The 23,601-nt window shown below is 48.4% G+C and overlaps 11 protein-coding genes across 11 annotated transcripts; 7 read left to right on the forward strand and 4 right to left on the reverse strand.

Moving 5' to 3' along the window:
• Positions 1-60: 60 nt before the first annotated feature.
• N7500_008747 (uncharacterized protein) lies at positions 61-1,023 on the forward strand (the record flags this gene model as incomplete). Its single annotated transcript, XM_056679891.1, has 1 exon — positions 61-1,023. The coding sequence occupies one exon, from the start codon at positions 61-63 to the stop codon at positions 1,021-1,023; it is 963 nt and encodes a 320-aa protein (XP_056530263.1).
• Positions 1,024-2,445: 1,422 nt separating this feature from the next.
• N7500_008748 (GMC family oxidoreductase) lies at positions 2,446-4,478 on the forward strand (the record flags this gene model as incomplete). The annotated part of the gene is made up of 5 exons (XM_056679892.1): positions 2,446-2,691; positions 2,758-2,937; positions 3,005-3,372; positions 3,435-4,012; positions 4,078-4,478. 5 exons carry the CDS (start codon positions 2,446-2,448, stop codon positions 4,476-4,478), a joined length of 1,773 nt encoding a protein of 590 aa, XP_056530264.1.
• Positions 4,479-5,973: 1,495 nt separating this feature from the next.
• Positions 5,974-6,636, forward strand: N7500_008749 (putative vacuolar transporter chaperon Vtc1; the record flags this gene model as incomplete). The annotated part of the gene is made up of 2 exons (XM_056679893.1): positions 5,974-6,007; positions 6,290-6,636. 2 exons carry the CDS (start codon positions 5,974-5,976, stop codon positions 6,634-6,636), a joined length of 381 nt encoding a protein of 126 aa, XP_056530265.1.
• Positions 6,637-8,906: 2,270 nt separating this feature from the next.
• N7500_008750 (uncharacterized protein) lies at positions 8,907-10,874 on the forward strand (the record flags this gene model as incomplete). The annotated part of the gene is made up of 1 exon (XM_056679894.1): positions 8,907-10,874. The coding sequence occupies one exon, from the start codon at positions 8,907-8,909 to the stop codon at positions 10,872-10,874; it is 1,968 nt and encodes a 655-aa protein (XP_056530266.1).
• A 1,180-nt stretch (positions 10,875-12,054) lies between these two features.
• Positions 12,055-13,224, reverse strand: N7500_008751 (uncharacterized protein; the record flags this gene model as incomplete). The annotated part of the gene is made up of 2 exons (XM_056679895.1): positions 12,055-12,724; positions 12,785-13,224. The coding sequence occupies 2 exons, from the start codon at positions 13,222-13,224 to the stop codon at positions 12,055-12,057; spliced, it is 1,110 nt and encodes a 369-aa protein (XP_056530267.1).
• Positions 13,225-13,850: 626 nt separating this feature from the next.
• On the forward strand, positions 13,851-14,513 carry N7500_008752 (uncharacterized protein; the record flags this gene model as incomplete). The annotated part of the gene is made up of 1 exon (XM_056679896.1): positions 13,851-14,513. The coding sequence occupies one exon, from the start codon at positions 13,851-13,853 to the stop codon at positions 14,511-14,513; it is 663 nt and encodes a 220-aa protein (XP_056530268.1).
• Positions 14,514-15,175: 662 nt separating this feature from the next.
• Positions 15,176-16,108, forward strand: N7500_008753 (uncharacterized protein; the record flags this gene model as incomplete). The annotated part of the gene is made up of 1 exon (XM_056679897.1): positions 15,176-16,108. The coding sequence occupies one exon, from the start codon at positions 15,176-15,178 to the stop codon at positions 16,106-16,108; it is 933 nt and encodes a 310-aa protein (XP_056530269.1).
• Positions 16,109-16,147: 39 nt separating this feature from the next.
• N7500_008754 (uncharacterized protein) lies at positions 16,148-16,435 on the forward strand (the record flags this gene model as incomplete). The annotated part of the gene is made up of 2 exons (XM_056679898.1): positions 16,148-16,200; positions 16,306-16,435. The coding sequence occupies 2 exons, from the start codon at positions 16,148-16,150 to the stop codon at positions 16,433-16,435; spliced, it is 183 nt and encodes a 60-aa protein (XP_056530270.1).
• Positions 16,436-17,200: 765 nt separating this feature from the next.
• On the reverse strand, positions 17,201-18,833 carry N7500_008755 (glycoside hydrolase family 76 protein; the record flags this gene model as incomplete). The annotated part of the gene is made up of 4 exons (XM_056679899.1): positions 17,201-17,779; positions 17,869-18,342; positions 18,392-18,633; positions 18,734-18,833. The coding sequence occupies 4 exons, from the start codon at positions 18,831-18,833 to the stop codon at positions 17,201-17,203; spliced, it is 1,395 nt and encodes a 464-aa protein (XP_056530271.1).
• A 1,646-nt stretch (positions 18,834-20,479) lies between these two features.
• Positions 20,480-21,028, reverse strand: N7500_008756 (uncharacterized protein; the record flags this gene model as incomplete). Its single annotated transcript, XM_056679900.1, has 2 exons — positions 20,480-20,740; positions 20,864-21,028. The coding sequence occupies 2 exons, from the start codon at positions 21,026-21,028 to the stop codon at positions 20,480-20,482; spliced, it is 426 nt and encodes a 141-aa protein (XP_056530272.1).
• Positions 21,029-22,071: 1,043 nt separating this feature from the next.
• Positions 22,072-23,278, reverse strand: N7500_008757 (alanine--glyoxylate transaminase; the record flags this gene model as incomplete). The annotated part of the gene is made up of 2 exons (XM_056679901.1): positions 22,072-23,140; positions 23,190-23,278. 2 exons carry the CDS (start codon positions 23,276-23,278, stop codon positions 22,072-22,074), a joined length of 1,158 nt encoding a protein of 385 aa, XP_056530273.1.
• Positions 23,279-23,601: the final 323 nt, after the last annotated feature.

A 23,601-nucleotide genomic window follows, 5' to 3' on the forward strand; every position in this document is an offset into this window, starting at 1 on the left:
CCGTAACGGGTGCGATCAATGCAGAAGCAGGCGGGTCAAATGCGACGAGCAGGGCCCACCATGTTCAAACTGCACAACCCGCGAGCTAAAATGCACATACTTGAAAGTCGCCGCCGCTCGTCGCAATACAGCCCATCTTACCCCCCTAGCTCAACATCCGATATACCTCGGGCTCTAGATGGTCATGGCTCGCCGAAAGCAGCGATGCCCGGTCCAGTCATGCCGACAAACTCAATCCCGACAACCCAAACAAACTCATTCGGCATCGACAACCTAGAATTAATGCACAAGTTTGCAACAGAGACATATGAAAGTCTCTGCATCAGCGAGTCAGAAACAAAGATTTGGCAAATAACCGTCCCAAACCTCGCCTTCAAAAATCACTACCTGATGAGCGGGATCTTGGCGCTAGCCTCAATGCACATCGCAACAACATGCGAGCCATCAGAGTTAGCAGGCCAGTATCACGAAACAGGACTGCAGTATTACAATCGCAGCCTAGCGCCATTCCGCAAGGCGATCGATAACATCACGCCGCAGAACTGCAACGCGGTATTCGCGCACTCGATCGTCATGATCGCGATCAGTATCGCCTCACCCCGACTAATTGTCACGAAAGACGAGTACGCTAGTATTACGGAAAACATCGTGATAATATTTGAGCTACTCCAGGGCGTGAAGAAGATCATGCAAGTCAGCAATTCGTGGATCAAGCTGGAATTGTTCACACGGGGCGAGTTTTGGAAGAAAGCGCCTACTGAGCTTGATCCCGATACGGAGGCTGCGCTGACACATCTGGCGGCATTGAACGATGAGGTTATGATTGGAATTTACTCGGATCAGCACCGCATTAATAAAAATGTTATTGCGTATTTGAGGCATTGTTACGCTAAATTCGCGCATTCGGCGGATCCAGCGCCGGTTCTTTCTTGGCTTGCGCGAGTTGAGAAGGAATTTGTTGATAGCGTCCGGTGTCGGCAGCCATTTTCCTTGCTCATTCTTATGTATTGGGGGTGTTGTTGAAGGGGCTTGATGAACAGCGGTGGTGGGCTCGGGATTCTGGTAGAGCACTCATTTCTGAGTTGTTGCAGGCCTTGAGATCTGGAGATCCAAGGTGGGAGAGTGCTCTTGCTTGGGTACAGCGGAAGATGAAGCTTTGAGCATTGAAGTGGTGACTGGGTCATCCGAAATTTTGGAACATAGTCGCATTATGACCCACGGGACTGATAAACTGTACATATAGCATTTTTGAAGCGATTTACACAAACATCCGGCTGCTTTCTTCTCGACTGGTCGGAGATGAGACTTGCCGCTAATGAATTTGCAACTCAAGCGCGCACATCCTTGCCAAGCGCCAAGCTCTCTTGGATAACATGGTTTTTACAACATAATCAGCGAGATCTCTATGTCAATTGGTATCATCAAGTCATGTGGCCGATATACCGCAAGCAAGAACGACTTTGGGAGGTCCAAATTATGAGAGTAATTTGCTCAGCCACGAACAGCATGACACGTTCGAAGATTCCTCGAGCTTCGTCAGCTGTAGCGCCAAGGGTACTACCAACGGTAAAGGGGCAGTTGATCGGCGACAGATCATATTTATAGGAGCATGCTAGCCAGTCATATATTCTGTTTTTTGGCGGGATCGACACAATAAAAAACGCCAAAGCCTTCAATGGCAGCGACGATCAGCAATACTGCGGGCCACACAGCCGTTGCTGATTCGAAGATATATGCACGGTGAAGCGACATTGGCTCTAGTGGGTATTAGCGGGCCTGGCATCTGTCGTTTGAGGCTGACAACAAAAGTTGAGGATTTCAACCAATCTTTACCCTCAGCTAGAGTGGATCCTACATATAATACGTGGCCAATTCATGGCCAATTCAGTCAACGGAACGAAAATGTTAATTTAAGAGTTCGGCTTGAGTCCGTAGTGAATACGGAGTACTTCATACTCCGTAGTGTACATCCATATGGAGTGTTGTATCGGGGGGGAAGGGGGGTTAATGAACCTTTCAGCTGCACGCCTGTGATTAAGATTAAGGAGCCATTTTGGGTTTTGTGATGAACTTTATCTATCTAGGAATGATCAAAGATATCAAATTGGTATTTGATTCTGGAATTTCTGAATGTCGTAGAATATAGTACCAATCTGGTTCCAATATAGCTACAACATAGGGCTTTTCCCCGCAATCTATTCTCCCGAGGTCCAAACCTCAGTCTCCGTATACCTCACTAGATGGACGCCTTAGAGTATCATGTAGTATCTGTTAGTGTCTCTTAGTATAATTTAGTCTCTCCTAGTCTTTTTTAGTATCCCTAAGACCTGAAACTTCACCCCCGCTGTTAACCCCCGAAGACGACATTACCCCTCCCGTTATTTAACTTGTAGATCCCCTGGTATATTCTTCCAAGTCTGAATCATACATATCATCATACATATAATGACTGAAAATCCAACCTGCACCGTCGAGGAATTCACTCGCACGCTATTTGACTATGTCATCTGCGGCGGTGGAACTGCAGGACTCACTCTTGCAGCGCGCCTCAGCGAAAATCCCGATATAACCGTCGGTGTCATTGAGGCGGGCAAGTATCGCATTGGAGATCCGTTGGTTGATACTCCTGCAGCGTTCTCGCAGATGTTCGAGAATCCTGACTATGATTGGTGTATGTATACGAAGCCACAGGTAGGTTGATTCTATATCTCAACTACATATATTTCCCATACATTAACTGCTTTCGTGATTTAATAGGAGGGCAACCGTGGCCTGACTCACCATATCCCCCGGGGAAAGCTCCTTGGTGGATCCAGCGGCATCAATTATATGATGTACGTGCGAGGATCGACGCAGGACTATGACGACTGGGCCGAGATCGTAGAGGACGATGGGTGGTCTGGAAAGTATATGCAGCAATATATGCGAAAGCATCAGGTACGATCTCAGCATTTTCATTTTCAAATCTGGTTCCTTCCTAGCCAGCAACTAAGAAAATGAATAGACTCTCGAGCCGTTCGACGAGTCTATCACCGATCGCTCGACAATGCCACTAGTAGGCGAGTTCCACGGCACGAGCGGGCCCGTCCGAACCAGCTTCAATGATACAATCCCACCAGTGGAGAACGAGATCATCAAAGCCTGCGAGGACGTGACTGGCATCACAAGCAAGCCCACCGACCCATGGAGCGGCGACCACATTGGTTTTTATCACACCCTCGGGGCAGTTGCTCGAACCGGCCCGAATAAGGGTAAGCGCAGCTACGCTGCCCGAGGATATTACGAAGCGAACCGTGCGACTCGCCCAAACCTCAAGGTCCTCTGCGAAGCCCTCGTCAACCGCGTCGTTTTAGACGGAAAAAGGCCACAGGTGTGAGTCTCACACACGACGGAGTCGAGTACCAAGTCTCGGCACGCCGCGAAGTAATCGTCAGTGGCGGGACACTCAAGTCCCCACAGATCCTCGAGCTATCGGGAATCGGCGACCCAGAGATCCTCAAAGCCGCAGGCGTTGAGTGCAAGGTCGCCAACAGCGGCATCGGCGCAAATGTCCTAGACCACTCCATCACCCTCAGCGTGTTGGATGTCCAGCCCGGCGTTGTTACACTAGACACCTTGTCTCAAGTGCCCGAGGCAATGGAAGCCGCTGGTAAGCAGTATGCCGAAAGCAGCAGTGGACCACTCAGCTCGATCTGCGGCATGCAGGGCTTCTTCCCGGCAAAGAAAATTCTTTCCGAGACAGAGCTGGCAGATATTATCCAGAGTGTTCGTGATGTCAAACCCACCAGCGAGTTTCATGCGAAACAGCTCGCCCAGACTATCGCACACCTCGAGAGCGACCACTCTGCCAATATGCAGGTTGTTACGGTGACAGCTTCCATGGACCCGAAGGCCTTTCAGCACCAGAGAGGTATTATTGAACAGCGTTCAGCTGATCAGCCGGCTGGTTTGACCTTGGCGCTTTGTATACAGTACCCCGTGGCTAGAGGATCTATCCATATTGAGAGTGCAGGTAAGTTATAACAGAACGCGAACTCTCCTTCTACAGCAAATCACCTCATATACTAATAAATCCAGACCCAACCAAGCCCCCTGTCGTTGATCCCAACTACGGTGGTCACCCGGCCGACGTCTCACTCCTAGCGGCGTTCCTGCGCTGGGGTGATCAGGTCGCGGAATCAAAGCACCTGGAGTCCTCAATCCTGAAGCGCAGGTACCCCGAGCCCAGTGTTAACTTGCAGGACATGGACACTGCCCGACAAGCAGTTCATGATCTGGTTGCGGGTGAGTACCATATCAGCGGCTCTGTTGCTATGGGCGATGCGTTGGACAGCAGATTGAGGGTGAAGGGCGTCGAGGGTTTGCGTGTTGCGGATGCATCGGTGTTCCCGAATAATGTTTCTGGGAATATTGTTAGCAGTGTTTATGCTGTTGCAGAGAAAGCAGCGGATTTGATTCGCGAGGATTGGGGTTTATAGGGCTAGCAAGATTATTATGATGTAAGCAGGTTTATATCTGGTCAGCTATCGTGGTTTATACTGGAAGATATACTTTTCGACTGAGAACAGATTAATCCCTTCAAGTAACAGCAGACTAAAGTAATCATGTCATATTCGCACAAAATGAATTCATTGATTAAGATGAAGAGATCACTTGGTAATGAGGTTAATTAGAACACAGTATAAGTATGCTTTCAAGAATTATCAGGTTTATTCTGGTGCGGTGGAAGATGAACGTTGATATATTTAGAGCTTGGGGAAGTGGTCTTCACACTTTTGGGATTAATGACTTCGGGGTTTGAGGCTTTTTATCATTCAATGGTATACTGGAGACGAGGGCGGCTACTTGTACAGGAGGCGGTTGGGGTTGAAGTTGAAATTAGCAAATGTCATTCAAGAATTTAGCCTAAGCCAGGACTGTACGCTGTGGGGGCGCATTTGGATTAACAAAGACAAGAATAGTCGCCCGTTCATGTGGCCTGTTGATGTCTCTTTGATGGCTTTCCAGGTATATCTTTATCTAAAACGTCTCTGAATTCAGATTATCGATTACTGTCTGACGTTTTTGTTAGTTATAGTGTCAGAACAAACCCGTACGGTTGTAGGGACTTCTTTGTGAATTTATATAGGCGATTCATTGTATACTTCCCACTTTGTTGCTATACTCGACAGCTTTCTGTACAACAATATAGCCCGAGGTCAGTATACTGATCGGGAGAGATACACCATAGACATGAGCTGCGTAAAAATGGGCCTTTTCAGTCTAGACTGAGGTCTCGGGCCTAGTGAATATATATCAGCTCAGACATATTTACAGCCTCGATTCTGACCAATTTTTCTTAAGGCGATATCGAGAAAAGTTAAGTCGTGAGACAGAAGATTTTGGGAGAGATGTAGCTTTGTGTCGTCTGCTGTGCATTTTATCTGTCGAGTTTACTAACTCGGAGGATATTCACATGATATATAGTTGCGCTAATAGCAATTCTTCATCATTTAGTCGCGTGCCCCATTTATCAGTAGATTGTCTTGCCATATAGGGCAAAAAAGAAGAGAGAGGTGATACCGTTTATGTAGGATGTTTCCAGGATACTGGGGTCTTTTTTTTGGATATGTTGCACATATGCAAGTATGAAGTGCAGTGTAGGGTCAAACTAACACCCATTTATATTTTGATATGTCAATTCAAGCTCTACTTAGAGAAATATAAATATAATAAATAACATGAGCAAATAAGACCTAAGAAAGCGCTGTTTCATATACTTAGTCACCTGATCCTCTCATCAAATCGTGGACGCACGTGCGAAAGAGCTGTCCCCGCTAGTCCCAGGACGGAACAAGCAGCTCTCGACTTCGAAGCCCGCTTCTTTAATTTGCTTTCTCTCCCTGGAGTTTGGATTTCTCCTCTAATCCTTTATTTCAACCTCTTCCAATTTGCAATATCCTCAATTTCATCTTCGCCTCCTTACAACCAACAATGTCTAGCCAACCTCTCCTCCAAACCGCTCCGGGTAAGTCCGACGACACCTCCAATCTCAGCAGCTCAACAGCTCAGCACAAGAAACAATTCCACCTGGATCCCTTTCCCCCACCGCAGTGCTGAATGGCATGGGATTTTTTCTGCTTATCATAGGCGGTGGCTGTTATTGTAGTGTTGGGTGACGTGCGATCATGACGCCGACGAACACGGCGATAACATCCACAGCCAACCAGAATGATTGCACTCCCACTCATTCCAACCCCCCACCACCACAATCCTCCAGTCTTTCCCGAGCACAGCTAACATCCACCAGGCAAGCGAATCGCCCTCCCAACCCGAGTCGAGCCCAAAGTCTTCTTCGCAAACGAGCGCACCTTCCTCTCATGGCTGAACTTCACCGTCATTCTGGGCGGCCTCGCCGTCGGTCTCCTCAATTTCGGTGATCGAATCGGTCGCATTTCTGCAGCCCTTTTCACTGTCATCGCGATGGGCGCAATGATATATGCACTAGTGACATTCCACTGGCGGGCGCAAAGTATCCGTCGGCGCGGGCAGAGTGGTATCGATGATCGATTCGGTCCCACAATCCTCGCCATTGCCCTGCTCGCCGCTGTGGTTGTTAACTTCATCTTGCGCATTCGGGATGGGCAGATGAACTAGGACGGCTCTGAACAGTGGAAGCGATTGTTCTTTTTTTTTTTTGGATCGGGACTTTGATCTCTCCCGTTCGGCCATTTGAATATTATACCATTGATTATGTCGGCCTATTGTGTTGTGGCCGGTCCTCGTTCGTTCACTGTTTATTTTGACAGTCATGTCTATTTTATGTATTCATTTGGCGTATGTTGGTCTGCTTTACGCTTATGAGGCCATAATGCCTTTTACGTTCACATGCTCGAGTCGAGCTGCTGTCTTTTCTGTTCATATTACAACCGGCGTTTCTTGGGATTTGTGCTTGTCAAGCAAAAAAAAGAATGAATGATTAATTCGAATTCAACCTGTTGCGTCATCTATCTACACATACACTCCTGCGATCGCACGGGCAATTTCCTCAATCTCCCATCAACATATCCCTGGATAAACTCAAAGAAAAAGGTTACTACAACAGTGCTTAATCAGCATCATTGGAGGATTCATGCAGAGCCTCTACCCTTGGTAAACGACTACTGCTGAATCGACCTTGTACAATCTCACTCGGAGCGCGAACACACTGATTGTTGTTACCGGCCTCCCGAGTTCAATCACGCATGCATAAAGAAAAATAGGAACCTTCCTATGCACCCCTGGACCCCCTCGCATCAATATATATAATCACCGCCAAATCGCTCAGGTAATGGCCAAACACGGTATCATTTTCAACCAGACTGAATCGATATTGGTTAATATTAAGGCTACCCGCAAGGTTTATATTGTGGCTTAGTGGAGTGTATTGGTCAGTTCATTCGTTTGGGTTGGTATATATCGTAGAGTGTAGGGCGCCAAGGGGTGTTGGTATTGGCGTTGGGACAGCAGCGAGCGTTGGTGAGCGGAGTGGTTCTTAACTTTCTAGGCGAAGAGAGTGGATGATAAGCCATTTGCTTTTGAGTTAGCTGAAGCAGGGGATATTATTTTTATTGGAATGTTAAACTTTGAGACAAGTCAACGGTGTCCTTGAAGTGATTTTAATATGATTATTTCATGAACGAAGTACAATAGGGATAGTCTATCGAAGAGTGCCACATGTGCAGCCGAATTTCCCTCCTGTACACCTAGTCAACGCGATGCTTGAGTGCAGTGGCAAACGTGGAAGACTCGGGTAGCCCCTAGCATATGTGTACGCGTGTATAAACCACGGGGTACTCCGTACACCTCCTTTGTTACGCGTAAAGTATTGGGCTCCATGATGTCAGGGATTAGAAAGAAGCGTATCTATGTTGTCTGTTGTATATTGGTAAATAGAGCGAAAGGCTGTGAGTGGTTGAAAAGACGGGGAAGAGCTCGTTAGGGTTACTGTGATCAGCAGTCGGGCTCGGAGTTTCCAAATCGACGGGTTAACCCGAAATCCGATAGGAACTTCTTCCCCATAATCGAGAATCGTAATTACGCTATAAATAGGGGTAATATGTATATAGATAGCTTTAGTTCAAGAACCTGGGGAAGAATGGTCGGTTCTATGATGTTCCACCGCTTTCCGTTTGCTTTCTCAGCCACAGACATATGTGGACGAGTACTTTTGTTTTCCACATGTTATCGAGGCGCAGCCAGAACCTGTTTGTACCCGGTTTGCCCCCCTACCAGTTTGAGAGAGATCAGCTTATGATTTGTCGGGGAAGTTTTGAGATCGTAGATACAACTGGCTTAGGCAGAAACACAAGGCCCAGCCCATAGTCTTGGCATATTGGATTGGTTTGATTGTTGGGTATAGAGTCGGTGAATAGGGTTGAATGTTGAATAGGTTAATACAAGAGAATGGAAGAATAGAACAGAATCGTGAAGAGTCAATGGAGAGAAAAGGAATGTATAAATAAATAAATAATGACGTGTCGCAGAGATATTTGAGACTGATCCAATGAGGGTACATGATCTGCCCATATAATTTGTACTTGACGAACAAGTATCACATCATAACTCCACTCTCTTTTCCCAGGCACCTCTTTCTCCTGCTCCCCTTTCCCTTTCCCTTTTCCTTTCCCCTTTCTCTTTCTCCCATTCTCCCCCATTCTCCCCATTCTCCCTCCCCTATTCTCTTTTCTTCTCCATTCATCTTCTTGTATTCTCTTATTAATAGATTTTTTCTTGCCTTCCGTAATCAACCGGTCGCGCAGTCGACGTCCATTCCTTTTCCGTAATAACGCATGGACCACCCTGCCACCTAATCCCCAAAAACCATCTCTATGCACTCACATGGCATGTTCAGTCTACTTCCCTGGCCCTCTGCTATAGGGAATAAAATGGAAGAGGTCAAGATGTTGGCCCCAAAATGCACAGATATTAACACTCTGCTGCCACTCAAACGCAAACGTTCCGATTCCGACGCGACCGATGCGCCCGCCCCGACGAAAGTCTGTCCGGATTTGATTGTTACGCGCCCAACTCCGACCGTGACCGCAACGGAATCGGTCCTTCCCCCTTCTACCCCAACTACCTCGTCAAACCCACCGGTCGCGTCCGCGCGTCCGTCGGCGCAGGACGCCGTCGCCAGACCTAGTGTGACCAGACTTCGGGAAACCATCACCGCCCAGCTGAGCTTGGAGGTGTTGCTCAAGCACAACGAACTTCGCCTCATCGACCAGGAAATTGCCAAATGTCAGGTCGCTCTGGAACAGCTGCGACGCTGTGGCGAAATCCCTTATCCCGGATCCCGTGTTGCGGGTGTCTCGCCAGATGTGAGCTCCGGAACGGGCGCGTCAGTGCTGGCACCTGGAAATGGTCCGGCGCCGATGTCGCCTGCACCCTGGGGAGTAACGGAAGGCCCGTACGCTCGTCACTATGCACGGTGGTTACTTCCTGACCCTCGCTTTGACGGCGGTGAGGTCGACTCTGGAATGCTGGGAAATCCGATGGCTGAGGGTCGGTCAACGCGCGGGAATCCTGGTGAGATGGGAATGCTGGCGGGTAAGTCTCGCCCCCAGCGAGGCTCAACTGGCGCGAAGCATACTGCATTGTCGACCGGTTACCCCGTGGTCAAGGAGAAGTCCGGGCCGATGCTCATCCGGCGCAAGTCGGATGGTGTCCTGGTCAAGCTGGTCTGCCTGGACTGCCGGCGCGATAACTTCTCCAGCACTCAGGGATTCATTAACCACTGTCGCATCGCACACAACCGCAACTTTGCCAGTCATGATGCTGCTGCCATGGCCTGCGGTCAACCTGTTCAGGTGGATGACGCCGGGATTGTCGTCGGTGGCTCTGCTGAGCCCACTGCTAATCCGACAACCTCAGGCTACGTGCACCCTCTGATCCGTTCTACCCACGTTGCTACGACTCCTTGGAAATCTCTTCATACACCTAAGGACCTTGTCACTCCTCGCAAACCGGCTGCTACCACATCCGTTGCCACTCCTCCTTCCACTGCTGAACCGGCCTACAGACGACGTCCCGAGCCCATTCGACAGCCCCCGAACCCACAGTTTTTGGCTTCTCCCGCAACTCCTCATCTGTCTGCTCTCATGAAATCACGTGGTGCTGGCCTGGACATGGACAAGTTGGTGGAAGAATCCCGGAAGCCTGTCGATCTGGGTGGTCTTTTCGACGAAGACTCGGACACAGATGACACTCGGAGACCGTCGGTGGGAGCCAGCCATGCATCACTTGGTGCTCGCGTCGGTCGCCAGCCGATGCGCATGCCTGTTGGTCAAACCGCTGGCGAGTCTGAGAGCCGAAAGGCCCTCGACCGCGCACACGGCCCTCCCATAGCACAGGAAACCCCGTCGCGCCCACAGTCCTTTTTGGACATCTCTCTCGCTGGCCAGTCTCAGGCACTGCAGTCTCGGGAATCGGATAGCCTGGATCATCAAACTCTCAGCCCTCACGCCATCGAATCCAACCAAGCTCCTAGCTTGGTCAGTGATGATGAAGATGATTACGAGGCAGCCTCTGACTCCGACAGTCCCCCGTCATCCGAGGCTGATGAGGAGGAGCAGGAATTCCGCCACATTCAGGTTGAGGACGACGACCGCGCCGCTGTCCCATCAGCTACTGCCGAAGCCAAGCCGGGACCTTCCCTCACGAGTCCTGCGCCGCAGTCTGGGCCACCTCTACCCCAGCCATTGAAGCGCGGTCGCCCCAACAAGATTTCGTCTATAGTCCCGCCCAGCGATAATGACGAGCAGCACATGAGCTATCTCCATTCAACCTCCGCGGAGAATGCCGCCAAGGCCAAGCGTGCTGCCGAGCGCAAGCCCAATCCCTCCAAGCGGTGATATCGTGAGTTCACGATGTCACTTCTGTTTATGAAAAAAAAAGACAAAAAAAAAGAGAAACGCCTCCGGGGTACAACACCCTAATATTTTTACACGCGCCTGGATATGATATGTATGGCTACTGTCCACCGGTGCCATTACCGTTCCAACCTCTCATCTCCTCTCTTCCACCATTCTTCCTTCAACGGTAGACATTGCGTCTCCTTCCTATTCCTCTCCCAATCGCCATTACTTCTACTCCTTCCCAATCCCATCCGTCATATCAAAATACAATTCACTGAATAACCGGCCATCTTGACGATGACCCGTGATGCACGGATTGCATGATCTGACGAATTTCTTCTGTCTCTCCCCCACCCACTTTTTATTCTTGTGATGCATGCGTCTCTCTTGTATCTGATACCTGCTTTTAATCAAGACTTGACGGCCTGAATTTGTACATAGCGATGAGTTTTAAAAAAAATGCGACTGGCTTGCTAAAGATGATGTTCCTATATAATTGTTGAATAGATTTTGAGTCATCTCCAGCGATGTCTTCATGAGGTGTAGTCATCAGGATATTCTTGGAAATAATCATATGCAAGGCACGTAGTAGGGAATTACATTGTACATGCTCTATACAGATCTACAACTAGATCCAACTATTTCATCCTTATATTGTCTCCACGGCCTCGAGACTAGCAAAATATCGAATACTTTGGACATGTTGTGAAAGTAACTTACTAGCCACCAACCCCTATATCCTCATCCGGTTTGGGAGTAGAATCGGATACAGGTCCTGAGACTTGTTGATGATGAATCTTATATCGAGATTCTTGGATCATATCGAAGCAGTCTCCTCGAATCCTTTCCCCTCTCCCGTTTTGTCGTCTAGCAGGCGTAGCACCCAAATTCTGCATACATGATAAGTCTTAAATAGCTAGTTGATGGTGCAGCGGTTAAGCGAAATTGGATGGTAGAAAGTGAGTTGTATATCACCGTAGCAATACTTTTGAGGACCTGCTGGTCGAATTCAAGTTCTGATCTTACGGCGAGGTAGGTGGTTTTCCTCATGATGCTATTATTGCACACATGGAATATGGGCGACGAAGCATGAAGGTGACAGGCGAATATAAAAGGCCATAAGCTACTGTATACATGCGGCGAGAAGGTCATCCCTTAATAATATACAGATTCGACATCACGCAGCTTCATGCTTTATCCTCTTACTCCGTCTCGTCCCTAGCTCCCCAGACTCATCTTTTGTTTGCTTTGCTATCTGACTCTCCGCCGGGTCCATAAGTTTCTCAGTCTTCAAACCAGCCTCAGGATCTTGGGAGGTAAAGTAGTCCGAGACAGCGATATTGCGGAGCACATAAGCAGCCCTCTCAATATCAATAAAAGAGACAGGTCCATCCCCAGACCTCTCTCTTACGCTATTGTTCAATCGCGCCCGCAGCTGCTGTGAAGCATTCCACAGATCTCGATACTCATTCACATTGTATTTGGCAATCAACTCCCCATTAGGTTTCTTGTGTTTAGAAGGCTTCTGCGCCTCGGGATTCGGACCCTCTGGAAAGTCTGACAAACATAGCCAAAGGTACACATCGTCACTGTAAAATGGGACTTGTTTCTTAGCATCGGCGAAGACTGTGGCGATGGATAAAATTAAAGATGCAGTAGCCGGGCCGACACCACGGATAGGCGCAGTAAGGGCATCCAGACTGGTTTGGGGGAATGCGTCGTTCGGTGCAACTACAGGATCCACATCTGGGAGGGCGGCGAAAGCCGTAGATGTAGACTTGGTGATCGTAGCAACTGTGTTGCTTTTCACCATTCCCATAAGCATAGGACGGGAGACGCCGTGTTTCCTAGAATTAAGTCACAGAAATTCAGATATGTGAGCATAGTTACAGCGGATTGATACTCACGTCTTCCATTCCATTATGTCAATTAACTCCTCCTTGAGCAAATGTGCTCCTTCCGGTACACTTCCTTTCTGGTCACCCTCTCTCGACCGCTCTGCGATGAACTTTGGTAAAGTTTCGTACCGCCAGCGATCAAGCTGGAGGAATTTGTCTGTCTCTTCGAGAATGTGCTTCTCTTGGGACGGGTCAAGCTCTGTTTTCGTCTGCCCCTTGCGCTTTGATCCCTTTCCTGCCTTTGACTGCAGCTTTAGCATCAGTTTGCCGCGGTGCACTCGCTCTACCGTCGAAGGGTAGTGGGATAGCAGGTTTTGGAAGGTCTCAAGGGTGATATGGCGCGGATGGAATGAAGCATGTTGTTTATCGTCATCCTCGCCGTCATTGGAGTGGTCTTGGATTTTATCGGGCTGGACATGGAGTGTCCTTGTTTTTGTTTCCTTGGCCATAGTGAATGATTGCTAAGGCAAGACTAATTGAGGTCTTGGGAGACGTTGGAAGGTTGAAGCTTGCATGGAGAAGCTATCGCGAGCTGATACGCTTTGTATTGTAAGTTCTTGTTATGGGCTGTATTTTATTTTGTATCTGTAATTTATATACTGTGATAGACTACAGATGCCCAGCTGGATATTCCCTGACCTGACTTTCTTAGTACCCTTTTTGACCCGGCTGAATCCCCAATTTCAAGTATCTGGGCGTAAAAGAAACATGATTTAGGTAGGCCGGTTTAATGAGTGTGCTTGGCCAATGAAAGGCGAATGCTTAGCGCCCATGAAGCCAGACGGCCATCAATGATTGAGAAATCCGTCATCTCGTTCTATGTATAGATTAGTGTGTTTCGGGCACAGTTCGCGAAAGACTCTCCGTGTGCATGCAAGCGATGAAATTGTTTCGATCTTCCATCTACAGTAGCATTCTCGACACACGATAATTCTATGTGATGTACACAAACCTCTCCTTTACCTTAACCTTCGCGGCCGACTTACAAACTTCCTTAGAATCTTCTAACCGGGCACTTGATCTACACTGGTCACATCCCTCATCAATCATACGCCTCGCTTATACGGTCACCGCTATGACGGACAAGAAGTTTCAAATTCCAGACCCCCAAACTCGCACGGCATTGGAAAATGACCTCACTGTGCGAATCGTTCTCAAGGCTAAATATGGTCCTGAGAAGTCCCGACACTCTGCAGATGTCATTCCCTGGGCAAAGAAGGTTGCCGAGAACATCAGTCGCGCCGCACTCAAGGAAGTTGGGAAACCAAACGCTGACTTTGAGATAAGCCTGAATATAATTCAAATGCTCGGCTCCCCGGACTATGTGTATATCTGTTACGATATTTTCCGCGCTGAGTGCGATCGAGATGTGCGGCTCCAGATTCAGGAGAGTTTGCAACAGCCAATTCATTATGCCAGTCGGAGAGGAGGTACATACATCATGCGGAAGGATGCGCGTATTGAGGCATTCACGTTTGCATCCTACTCAGATATGAGAAAACTCGACAAAGGAGAACTACCGCTGTTTTCTGATTTGAAATTTCCGCCGTGTTACGCCTTTGGCAAACGCATAGAAGAGCCTGGGCGGAGCCAGGAAGAATGGCGACAGCTCCGAGCGGAGCGGAAGAAACAAAATTCTCAGTCATCCGAAGGGGGTGGGACGATTCAAGGTGGTCTGGAGAAAGATATTGAGGGGTGGGAGCATGACAAGCCACCAGTTGGTGATGATTCTAAATAAGAGTGCATCCAAGAGGCTACAACAGTCTACTTTGGAAAGATTTACCCACCTCAACAGTGGATTTACTGGTGTCCAGGTTTCTTCCCGTGCTTTATGTATATTATCTCAATTATATACAGGTAAATGATCATACTCCGATCTATGAAATGATCTTCAGTTACACTATAAAAGTAATATGCCATACAAGATTAGGCAGAGAATGTGATAGCGCCTTAGCATAATGCTAAATTTCGTATACAGAGTAAAATTTGACAGTTATGGTAGTAATATGAAGTCGAAACGAGTATTTCGAGCATGTCATGTGTTAATGATCCATTTCCAAGGAGAACCTGCCATATCCGGACCTTGACTGTCATCTAGCTCTTTCTCCTGTGATTCACGCCAGCAGTCTAAGTCAACTAAGCCTACTATACCCCTGCTTCAATCTGGTCCTTGCCATCTCACCTACAGATTGAGGAGCGGTGTGAGCTAACGTTGCAGCGAATCTCTCACGTAGCACACCGCTCAAGTACCTGGGCCAAAGACAAGCTGTACTTAAGCTGTACCCGACATGGACGTCTAATCGCATCGTAAATCTCGAACCCACAAGATCATTTCGATTCTGGATCATGCCTGAAAATCATTCTTTCCCAAAAATCGTTGAAGATCTCAGGTCAAACTATATGGCTCTACGGAATCGTTCTAACCTGTGCGCTCCTTCGGGAAAACTGGCTTATGAGGTTCTTTCTGAAAGAGTAGGGGGTCGAGTGATAGAGAGTTTTTGGTACGAAGATGAACAAGACGAAGCAGCGTTCGGCACCTTTGTTCGACTAGTTTATATTCCAGGCTCTCTATCCGGGGATATTCTTCGATTGCGTAGGGATTTGCCATTAATCAAAGGTCATTTCGAAATCAACGGCGATGTTATCCGTCAAATCACCAATCCACCACAGCCTCCGAACCGCGAAGAAGATTCAGAGGATCTCACACCTATTCTTGCTCGACTGCCTGAGATAGAGGTAGATCCTTTACGTCATTTTACAAAGAAAGGAAAATACCGGAGCGAAGTTGAAAACCTCCTCAAATGTCAAGGAGGCAGTTGCCCAGGCACACCACTGTCACCGCATATTATCCAGCTGCTTGGCAAATCTCCCGTCGGTGAGCTTGTTTTCGAAAAGCTCGATCCGCGATATTTCGCCCTTGGTCGCTTCTGCTCGATAGCCATTTACAAGAAATGGATTTTACATATCATTACCGCGCTGAAAGTTCTTCATTCATTGGGAATTGTCTATCGCGATCTCCACATCGATAACCTGTTGTTTTCAAGAGATGGTCAGACACTAGTTCTCGCTGATCTCGAGGGTCGCTGGGGACGGCGCAGTGCACCTGAGATAGTGCTCGAAGATACGTTGAATTCTAACTGGACTGAAAAATCCGATATTTATGATATTGGTATTGTCATCAAATGCATCATCTACGCAAATATTCCAATGACTTCAGAAGTCGAATGGCCTATTCCTCCACCCTTTGACCGGATTGTTGGGGCTTGCACGCGTACAAACTCTGCAGAGCGACCGGACCTAAGTGAATTGGAGGCCATGCTGGCATTGATCTAACGCAGTGAAGAGAGACAAGAAGGGTATAGCTTGGCTGTAATGGGCGGCGCGCATTGGGGAGCGAGGGATTGTGAGCGTAAGGCCCCAACCGGGTATGTATGTCATCTAACGTCGCTCGAGTCTTTTTGTGATCTCTACTACAGTAAGATAACACACCACAGGCAGTGCAGGTTTTCAGGTCCTCTTTCTTATCGCAGACCGCACATCCCCAAGGTAGGGCCGTCTTTGGCTGAACAGGGGGCTGGCGCAAAAATGCTGGCTGTTCAATTGGGATCGAAGGAGGCATTTTATGGAAGATTGTTGAAGTTCAGGGTCAAATTATCGTGACGGGGTTTTTTTTTCAGGGACCATCACAATCTTATAGGGCTATCGCCTTCATCATCGCCTCAGCTTCTGTAGACTGTTTAGGACCCATTGTGAGCTCTATTATTTCCTCTCGTGTCCTGATGACCGTCTTTTTGTGGCAAATGTAAGTACTGACTACTTCCTGTTTGCACTTGTGTTTTGTGGGCCTGCGGTTGGATTGCCCATCGATGACATGCAGTATTGTAGAGACTCCGATACCTAGGGCATTTATATCTCGGTCGAAAGATCTTCATTGCAGGCTTGAAGTCTTGAGATTCGCACGCTTCTGGTCTCGCGATGATTGCACTCGCGGCCAGTTTATTCGATGTGCAGGCCGTTCAAGTGTAAAACGACACTCAGTGCTGAAACTTATAGGGCAGTGCAAGTTGTAGGGATCAAAGGGAGGGAGAAAGTTGTGTCAGAAAGAAAGTAAAGCTCCCGTCTATCTATGAACTACCAGTGGCCTCAGGCCCGCACACCACAGAAATGTCTGTGAACTTTGTAAGAATGTACAAGATTCTGATAAAGGGGATACTGACCAACGTGATCCCCAAGCGAGCAGATGTTACAGCTGTCAAGCCCCAGCGGGAGAAGATGAAATAAAACCGATTTATAACCACCTGGGCAATCGGTTATGGGTACGCGCTTTTTTGAAGTTGCACGACCACAAGAAAGGCATTGTACAGGGTTAAGAACCGCGAGAGATATGAAAGCAATCACCCAACTAGACTCATGTTCTAGGGGGGCTTAGGAGCCCAAAAACATAAAGACCACCCCGCCTATCATACCACCCACGAAAACCACTGCCAGGATTCCAGCTCCTGCTTTATCTGCCGTTGTGATAGGGGGCAGCGGTGCAGGTCCCTCGCTTTCCCTAGTACCAGCACTTGGATCGCTTGTGGCGTTTCCTCCTGTTGCTGTCGAGACTGGTTTCGAAGACGCGCCTAGATATTTCACCATCACAGCGCTCATCATCTGACTACCACTGATTGCATTTTCCATCTGATTTTGTCCATCATACCCGCCGTACCAGCGGTTACCACAGAGGTTTTTGCCATCGCCGGTGCATGACTTTGCAGCACCCTCGGCAGAAACTTCGAGTCTTGGTATGATCTTTTCTGCAAGAGAAGGGATGATCAATGCAATATCTGCAAGCCATGAAACCGTAAGGCCTTTAAAAAGTGGACCATTCGCGTCTTTATAGCATTGGCCCACGGCTTCACACCGCCAGTCCGTGATCACACCCCCGTGTTCAGGTAGGAAAAACGTAGTAAACAATGAGTCCATTAAGTTGTTTGTGATATCCAACCATTTAGTGTCGTTCGTCTAGGACAAGAGTTGTTATTAGCATGTCCAAACGAAGTGTGGTGTGCTGAGTTTTCGAAGGAGTAGGGGAATAGAAGAACAATACTTACATAGGCATACATATAAGCAGCACCAGACAGATAGGTACCATAGTTGTAGGTCCACCGGGTATGATCAGGAAGACTGCAGCCATTGGGGCCCCCAGTGCCTTCGCTCACACTATCTGCCACTGCCCAGGTTTTATTGTTGACCAAATTTACCGAGTTAGACCAGTCCCAAACTTTCTCAGCCCACGTCGCATACTTCTCCTTTTGCGTAAACCAAGCGATGCGTGCTGCGAGCATAAAAAAGCCACCGTTTGACACCGCGTTCTTCATGGTATAACCACTTTGCCACATTTCTTTCTGCCAGCGAAGGCCACCACCGCAAACAGTCGTGTCCCAGCCCTTCCCATTTGGCGATGTCTGGCTATTGAAAACACCTTGCGCAAGAGTGAGCCAGGTATCGCCAGTTGGACGATTGGGGAAATTATATTCCGCTGCAGTGATTGCAGCGAGGCCCCAGAACATTTGATCGTCATTTCCCTATAGAACTGTCAGAATGGTTACTACATATGTTGAAATGAATACGTACTACGCCTACTGCCCACGAAGGTATGTAATCTCCATTCGCGCCGCCCTGATGTTGCATCCCAATGCTGACCTCCTCGTTATAAGTTGTGTCGTTTGTAGCATGCCAATAATTAAGACATGCGAGAAATAAAGCAGCTCCGGTCCACCAGGACCTTGAGATAAAACCGGGGTTGTCTGTTCCGTTTTCTTTATACCATGTCATCATGTTGTAGGCAGCGATGTTCCCGGCATCTTTGATCGACTCTATTCATTTTGGAAAGACAATTTAATTAGCAATGTGGCCTTTGGAATGACGGAATATTGTCAAGAGATATATATCTCCGTGATTGAATCAGTCTCTCACCTTCATTGTTAATATCGAGGTCAAGCGCGTAGACCTGGCTGGCAAATGGTAGAATGTGCAAGGCCAGAATGGCAATATGCCCCGCACCTTGGAACCTCATTGTCCTCAAGGTGACCACAACTGCCCAGAGTAGCCAAGGGATCAAACGTCTTGGCCGATGTTGTTAGCGACAAGAGTTTTCTTGGAACCGGAAGGAAATGTCAGCCTAAAAGCGAGCGAGGCGAAGCATCAAGTCAGCCGATCTCATTGGAGTAATTCTAAGTGGGACCACTGAAACGGGGCCAAACCCCCTTAGTGTGTCTGTTCTCAATCAAATGATTCGTTTACTGGTTAGTATATTGGGGCGGCTTGAGAGGCTCCTATCATGTCGCGCCCAGCATCATTCTTACCCCAAACCTCCGAGCTCACTGCTCCCGAGTCCTGACAACAGCCGCAGAGCTACCTGCGCAACCATTGCGATCGTCATATTCTTGCCTTTCCTTTTTCCCTCAGATATCCTGTCTGACCCGATGAAGCACCAGGCATGCAGGGCGTAGGCTCTTCAAGGTCATCGTAGTACCCTGCCGAGCGTTCCGGTGGGCCCCACAACTCATGTCTCTGACAGTGTCAGCACTGCGAAGACCATGACTAATCCCGGGGATAGATGTTGAAAACTCCTTTGCTCTGTTGACCTCGCTTGGAACAGCTGAATACGAATCTCCTACACTTCATATCTTTTCTGTTCATGGTACGCCTCGTGAGGTCCACGTGTCTGACCTCGGCCCGTGACCCACAGGCCGCCCGGATGATCGATGATCTCCAGGGCTGTTTAGGGACGAACTATGAGGGCTTGGGGGACCCGACATGAGGTATCTTGGCTGGAAATTCAAACACTTGGCTGGGATTTCAGTGATTTCCATCGATAATTTGCAGCTAATGATACTTTTCTTCAATAAACAATACCGTTAATAAAGGCAAGGAATATCTTTACAGAAGGCTATAAGGAAATATCCAAGACTGCTAGAATGTCAGTCTATTAGAAAGTCTCTCGATGAAGACTGAGGCTACATAAGCGGCGAGCTACTCTTATTACTACATATCCTCTAGCTATCTAAGTTCTTAGGTTACTAAATATATAGGCGTATTGAGTACTTGTGAGCTACCCTTTCAAAGGGGCATCTAATTACCATGGGCCTGAAGCCTAGGTAGGTTTCTACTGCTCCAATGAAAAAAATTATCGACTTCTATAGTCTCACTGATATATAGATTAGATTGATAAATAAGGGTTTGCTCCTATTTTTTACTATAAGTGGACTGGAAAAGCAGGGGATGTGCTATGTAGGAGAGATGCGTGCGTTCAGTTAGGTGGGTTCTCCTGATGTAAAATGTAAAACCCTCGTAGATAAGCCCCTCGACAGACAATTATTAGTAGATGGACTATTTTTAAATAAGATTCTATTCGACCATCTACTGAACAGTTTAAAATATCTAGAAACTAGTGAAGCAGCTCATCGTTCTCCCCACTGCTCAAAGAAGACGGTTATCAATCCCCTTAGGCTTCATCATAATTCTAGGTTCCAGGTTATATTGAAATTCCTACAGCTATATCCGACTCCGCCGCCAATCTCTTCGGCTTCGTCAAAGAATCTGTCCACTGCGTGGCGGCTGGATCTAAAAGCACCAAAAGGCCCAATGTGTTCTGCTTGCCAACCACGTCCCCTTCCAATTTCCATTTCTCTTCACAACAAGCACCTTGGATATATCGCTCTAACCCTGATTGTGGGCATGTTCAAATGCTTTGTCCCTGATCTCACATTCCCGAATGGCAAAAGCCAGTAAGATCAGCCCGAATGAAACCATATGGCTTTCGTTTCCAACGAAAAAAGACCCATATTCATTCAATTTCAGAAACTTAGATCCAGGCGGCGACTCCTGACTCCGAGCAGTTGGTGTAATCTTGCCCAAGGGAGTCGAAATGTTTGGTCCCGGAAAGGTCTCACGAATATAGTGCACATATTCAGAATTGAACTGTGCAAATGTTAGATAAATATGCTCACGATCCTGGGAGACAAGTAGGCGACTATTTAGCAATCTCATGTCAGCAAATTTGTCCCCGTTAGCTTCTCCCAGTAGTAGAAGTAGTCTTTGTACCGAAATAATTGGCCTGAACGTCCGACTTGGATCTGAAGTGAGCTCAGAAGGTGGCGGAGGGTGCTGGCAAATCCACGCAGCCACCTGGCCTCCCCTCTGCATTCGAATGAGATCGATAGCGGGGTGGATCCCTCGAATATAGGGCTTGACTTCAATGATGGCCATTATCGGGTTACTTCCATCACGCTGGTAGCAAAGATACCCATCCACCCGTGCTTCGTAGACCTTCTACTCGTCCGTTTTCTTCACCTCTAAGGCGCGGCGTTCGGCTTCCAATCTGCCTGCATACCATCGAAATTAATTAGCAGTACCTGAAGATAGAGAAGTAGTGCCATGTTGACAATTTGTTCGTCGCTGAGGCTCTTGAGATTGTGAGCAAGATCGCCACTAGGTGGAGAGTCGGGCGACATGTATAGCTCAATGTCTGGGCTTCTTTCATGGATAGAACGGTCTATTTACGATTGCATGATTAAAGATAAGCGACTTTCTTTCTTTATATTTTCTGTTCTCGCAATTGCGTTATTGGAGGAAGCCATCAAAGAAAACGATAAATTATATTACGTGCAGAGATGAGATACTAAGACTTCATTCGAGTGAACCTGAGAGGTCGATGATGTGATGGCCGTACTATCCAGTCATTAATTAGGTATCCTAATCATTCCCATCTCCTAGAACTCGGTTTGGTCAATGCCCCTTTGTATAGGGGTGTAGCAGATGTGTCTCAATATACCAGTGCCAAGAGCTAGTAAGGCAAAGGGAGAAGCTGCACGGAGGACGTTCTGACACGATATTACATTCTTGATTGCGTTTCTACTGTCTGAAACGATCGTCGGCTAGGGCCTTGGGTCTAGATAGGTGCACCAATAGGGAGGATTCCAGGATGTGGAGGATCGGCGGGTACCTGCAGCTTAGTCTGTTTCATTGGGGCAGTACGGAGTAAGTAGATAGTGGGTTGTCGAGGATTAGATACTATTAAGGAAAGGGAAAGTGAATGACAAGACTGTTGCTTTGATGATGTGGATAGTACTTTCATCAACCCCCAAAGTTATGATGCTATCCTACAAATCAAGACAGGTTTACCACTGAATATAAATGTGTCTATGATCAATAATTCATTGCTGTAGTTTTAACCAATATATAATCTACGAGGCTTACTCTAAGTAAGTCCAAGTGATCCCATTTACATCCAAGCTGCCTGAGTACAGCCTTTACAGACCCTTGGCCTGCTTGGCCTCAGCCAGAGCCTCCTTGAGCGCAGTCAGGGCCTTTTCAACATCACCACGCTTGGGATCAGTGACACTGACACCCATGTGGCCGAATCGGATGTACTTGGAAGCGATCTCCTTGTGCAGGCCAGCTGCGAAGATGACACCACGCTTAAGCAGACCGGGCAGAACATCAGGCGGGGACAGACCCTCGGGCAGGTAAAGAGCAGTCATACCATGAGCCTGGCATTCAGGGCGAGCAGCGAGCTGCTTGAGACCAAGCTCAGCAGCAGCAGCCTTCACCTTATCCGAGACCTCGGTGTGGATAGCGAAGCGGCCGGGGACATCAGCGGTGATCTGCTGGAGGGTGGTGTGCAGGGCGTGGACGAGCTGGGTGGGAGGGGTGGCGAAGTAAGAGGGCTTGTTGTTCTCGTAGTTCTTCATGATGGGAAGCCAATTGGCGATGGAGGCGTAGTAAGCGCCGGGAGGGGTCTTGCGGGACTGGGCGACCTGGATGGCACGACCGGATGTCATGACGATGCTCAGACCGGGGGGGCAGCCGATGGCCTTCTGCGAAGCTGTGAGGACGGCATCGAGATCCCACTCGTCGAAAGCGATCTCCTCGGAGCCAACGCTGCACACGCCGTCCACGACAACGAGAGTATCGGGGCTAACACGGCGAACCGATTGTGCCACGCCCTTGACATCCGAGAGCACACCGGTCGAGGTATCGACGTGTGTGAGGGTGATAAGCTTGTATGCCTTCTCCTTGAGGGCTTGCTCCACTTCTTCGAGCGAGGAGCGATCGCCGATGGGGGCCTTGAGGTGCGTCACGTTGGCACCGTATGTCTCGAGGCACTGACCGAAGGAGTCGCCGAAGTATCCGGTGTTAAGAACGAGGGCATTCTCGCCACGCTCAATCAGGTTGGCGGAGACAAGATCCCAGCCCAGTGTGCCGCTTCCGGAGATGATGAAGGGCTGCGCGGTGGGGTTGGTGGATTGGAAGAGCTTACGGACGAGGGTTAGAGTCTCGCCAAACACCTTGACGAAGCCAGGAGCGACATGGCTCTCACTAGATGAGTTAGTTGACGGTTCGTTATAGCATGTATTGGATAACTCACGCATAGTGGGACATGGACTGGAGAACGGCATCGTCAAATTCAATGGGTCCTGGGATCAGGAGGGTGTTGTGCGGGGCTTGAGCAGACATAGTGGAAGGTTGTTGGGCAGGGATAGAGCGATCAATGGGTTTATATTCAACGTCGTCAGGGAATAATGAATCTCTCTCGGTCGAGAAGGGAGTATTAAGGTCAGGTAACGGGAGGCGCTGGTCCAGGTGTCTGGAAATCAGGCTCAGACGCTCCGTAGCTTTGGACGCCAGTTTTCCGATTGCGGCGCGCCGCGGGGTATTTCGCGTGAAAGGAGATTGGACTTCCCGAGGGTAACGAGATTTCGGGGATCGCCGCCGAGTGGATTGGCCAAGATACCGATTGGGATTCGATGATTTGCTCACTCGGATGATGGGACCGAGTG

Source organism: Penicillium coprophilum (genome assembly GCF_028826855.1).
Source record: "Penicillium coprophilum strain IBT 35676 chromosome Unknown utg000005l_segment0_segment0, whole genome shotgun sequence".
In the NCBI taxonomy this organism is placed as follows: Eukaryota; Fungi; Ascomycota; class Eurotiomycetes; order Eurotiales; family Aspergillaceae; genus Penicillium; species Penicillium coprophilum.